This window comes from Selaginella moellendorffii, unplaced genomic scaffold (genome assembly GCF_000143415.4).
Source record: "Selaginella moellendorffii unplaced genomic scaffold, v1.0 SELMOscaffold_14, whole genome shotgun sequence".
Taxonomy (NCBI): Eukaryota; Viridiplantae; Streptophyta; class Lycopodiopsida; order Selaginellales; family Selaginellaceae; genus Selaginella; species Selaginella moellendorffii.
The window spans coordinates 868631-871653 of record NW_003314275.1 but is presented as its reverse complement, the minus strand read 5'-3'; the positions used below and the strand labels follow the sequence as shown (position 1 = coordinate 871653).

At 41.0% G+C, this 3023-nt stretch overlaps 1 protein-coding gene across 1 annotated transcript; it reads right to left on the bottom strand.

The window, feature by feature from the left end:
• Nucleotides 1-211: 211 nt before the first annotated feature.
• On the bottom strand, nt 212-2212 carry LOC9632163 (patatin-like protein 2). The gene is made up of 8 exons (XM_024675440.1): nt 2050-2212; nt 1798-1979; nt 1531-1699; nt 1327-1473; nt 1166-1246; nt 877-1098; nt 650-822; nt 212-593 (listed from the first exon to the last, which is right to left on the bottom strand). The coding sequence occupies exons 1-8, from the start codon at nt 2179-2181 to the stop codon at nt 398-400; spliced, it is 1302 nt and encodes a 433-aa protein (XP_024531208.1). The 5' UTR covers nt 2182-2212; the 3' UTR covers nt 212-397.
• Between the last annotated feature and the right edge of the window lie 811 nt (nt 2213-3023).

Below are 3023 nucleotides of genomic sequence, written 5' to 3'. Positions count from 1 at the left end.
CATAAAAATATTCACAAATATTCAAAAAATATAATAATTATAATAAAATTGTTATTATTAGTGCCATCCCATCTACACTGCAGTTTCCATAGAACATAGTTATAATCCAAACAAAGTGGTGGCAGAATTTTGGATACTCTAGTAATAAGCAGACCATAAATTCTTCTCCTTGCATCTCAAGTAAAAATTTAAAATAAGATCCAATTGGCAATGGATGAAACTTCTACCATAGATATCCTTATGGTGAAGGAGAATTTTTGGCTTTAAAATGACCTTTTATGACCATGATTTTTATGTTTGTACAAGCGAAGGACCTAGGTTGAGTGAACAAGCTTCCAAATGAACGAGTAGCAAATGCAATCTAGAAGAGCCGTCAAGGAGCTTGTGAGATCGCTACTTAGCACCAGATGGGAAGAGGATGGCTGCAAAGTCTTGGTGTGTTCTTGAACGGTCTCGGTTGATTGGAATAAGAAATTTTACTCGGGTTTTTCCACCTCGCAGAAGTGACTCTTCGCATCTCGTGGATCCGTTCGGGCTCCCCTTCTCGTTGTGCCTCTCGAGCCTTGCGCTCTAGCGACAACCATTTGGAGAACCTGATCGTAGAAAGAACTTGTCACGAGCTGATAGGATTGAAAGAAAGAAAACTCACCGTTTGATGGCTGTTCTATTCGTCTCGGCCGTCGCATCTTGGAACTTTCCAGTAACAAAGTTTGTCCGTGCCAATCGCTCGTCGAGAAGTTCCTGGCCGAGAGCTGCCAAGTTTTTGAGGTTCTCCGGCGTGGAGTTGTCCACTTCGGCCGCGGTCTTGGACAGTCTTGTTGTCTGTTATAACCATCGTTTGTAAGTTTGGATCTAACCAAAGTCGAGATAACTTGCCTGGACTCTGATCAAGTTCTTGTCGCAAAATCCAGTTTTAAACATGAGAGCGATGTTGTTGTCCATCATATCTGAGCTCGCGTCCAAGAGCATGTTGATGATCGGAGCACCATCTTTGTGTAGCACCCAGCCAAGAGCTCCCCATTTGGAAATCTCCTGGGCCTCGTAACTGAAAGGAAGAGTGCCGCATCCCAGTGAGAGCACCAAGCAGTCATTGAATCGCTGGAAAAAGAAAACCTTTCTAGATCAGATTCAAAGAGTTCACTTTTTTCAGCGAAAAGAACCGAACCTCGAGTAAAGTTCTCTTGGAATCCTTGAGTAGCTTGTTGGTTTGAGGATCCTTGAAGGCCTCGACTAGAGCAAGAAAAGTCTGCTCATATAAGACAAGAGAAACAAAATAAACAAAGGAAGAAAGAATTCTAGTTTTTTTAATGCGAACGAAGAACTTACAGGATTGTTCGCGACGAGACCTCCGTCTGTCAAATGGTACTCGGAATCCTCGCAGCTGAATCTCACTGGCGGGAAAAACGTGGGAGCCGCCGAGGTTCCACGAGCGATTTCTCGCAGCAAAGCGTTCTTGGTTGGATCCACTCGTCCCTGTCGAGACAAAAGGCTAAGCTCGAAAAAAAAATATCTAGATCGGCAAGAAGTTACAGCAGCTGTGGTGAAGAAGACTGGATTCTGGAGCCTCGTATCGAAAGCAGTGACGAGGAGCTCGGTCACGGTGTCTCGGATTCGCGTGTCTTTGAGATAGCTCTCGAGCAAATGCTCCAAGTTTGTTGGAGAGTACTTGGGACCAAACATAGCACGGATGGATGTCATGCTGAGGAAAGATAGATAAGATATGGACTACAGTTATCTTGCTATCTAGCGAAGAACAAGAACCACAAAGAAGAGAGATGATCTACAGTCCTGACATACCGATCTCTATTGAAGATGGTCTTGCAATTGTCGAGGTAGAACTTGTTGATACCTTTGGCCGTGAATAAGGGTCGTCGCTGCGCATCGGGGGCCGCGAGCATGATCGAGATCAAGCCGCCAGTGCTCGTCCCGGCGACTACATCGAAGTAGTCTGCGATTCGAGCGTCGGGGCCGTCCAGCTCCTGTGTGATCGACCCAAGATGAAATGAAAGATCTAGCAAAACAAGACATTGCTACTGCTCTAGTTATAACCTGGAGGCATTCCTCGAGGAAGATGAGGATCTGTGCTGGGATGAGGCCGCGCACGCCGCCCCCATCGATGCTGAGCACGCATTTGTGCTTGCCAAAGGCGCCCTCCGGAACTTCCTCCGGAACTTCCTCCATCCTATTCTCTCTTTCCAATGTAGACAGGGTGTTGTAGCGCATTTATTATTGGCGCTAGCAGTTATTAACAAAAGATTTTTAAACCTTACCAACTTGAATTATTATAATTCACCATTCCTAAAATTAAATCAATAAATTTGCTAGTGATCTTAATAATGAACCATCCAGTAAGAAACTGACACATTGTATGATATGATATATTGACTACTGGACAGCTGTGGAGAAAACCAAAAAACATACAAAACACATGTTCTACCTCCTTTTATAAACTTACTGTGAAGTGAAGTGATTTGTGATTGTCAATTCAAGGTGGAGGTACACCTCCAAAGGGAAGGTGTACTAGGTGGCACTTACCAAATTTGTAAAATATATAAAAAAAAATCATACAGTGTGTGTGAGTCATACCACTAAAAATAATATTTGTATGTAAATGTTTATATTATGCATTTTTTACAACACTTTAGCACCACATAAGAATATTTATTTGCCACAGAATTCATATTAATAGGGTGTCATGTATTTGTCATCTTATTATATTTATTTATTCACCATTACTGTCTATAGTAAAAATTGAACCTTAAATCTTTGGTAATGGGATTTGAATTCAAAATCTTCTATTAGACATCTAGGATAAGTATGAACCTATACCTAAATTAAGTTTTTGGATTATTTTGTGTTGTATCAAGTTTATAAAAATAAGGTTTTAAGGATAAAGTGTTTAACATATCTTTTTTGTTGCTTTAGTATTTTATTAGTAATTTTGTTGTCTTCCCTTTTTTTAATGACGAGTTCTTGATACTATGATATGCATTTGTAGCTTTAGTAAATTATTTAATATCAAA

Bases quoted from the DNA above. Each gene is read 5' to 3' on its own strand.
- LOC9632163 (XM_024675440.1), bottom strand. From the start codon at position 2,181: ATGGAGGAAGTTCCGGAGGAAGTTCCGGAGGGCGCCTTTGGCAAGCAC. The intron at 823-876 runs GCAAGTTATCTC...TGGTTATAACAG, and splicing joins AGAACTTGATCAGAGTCCAG to ACAACAAGACTGTCCAAGAC. The intron at 594-649 runs GTGAGTTTTCTT...TTCTACGATCAG, and splicing joins AATAGAACAGCCATCAAACG to GTTCTCCAAATGGTTGTCGC.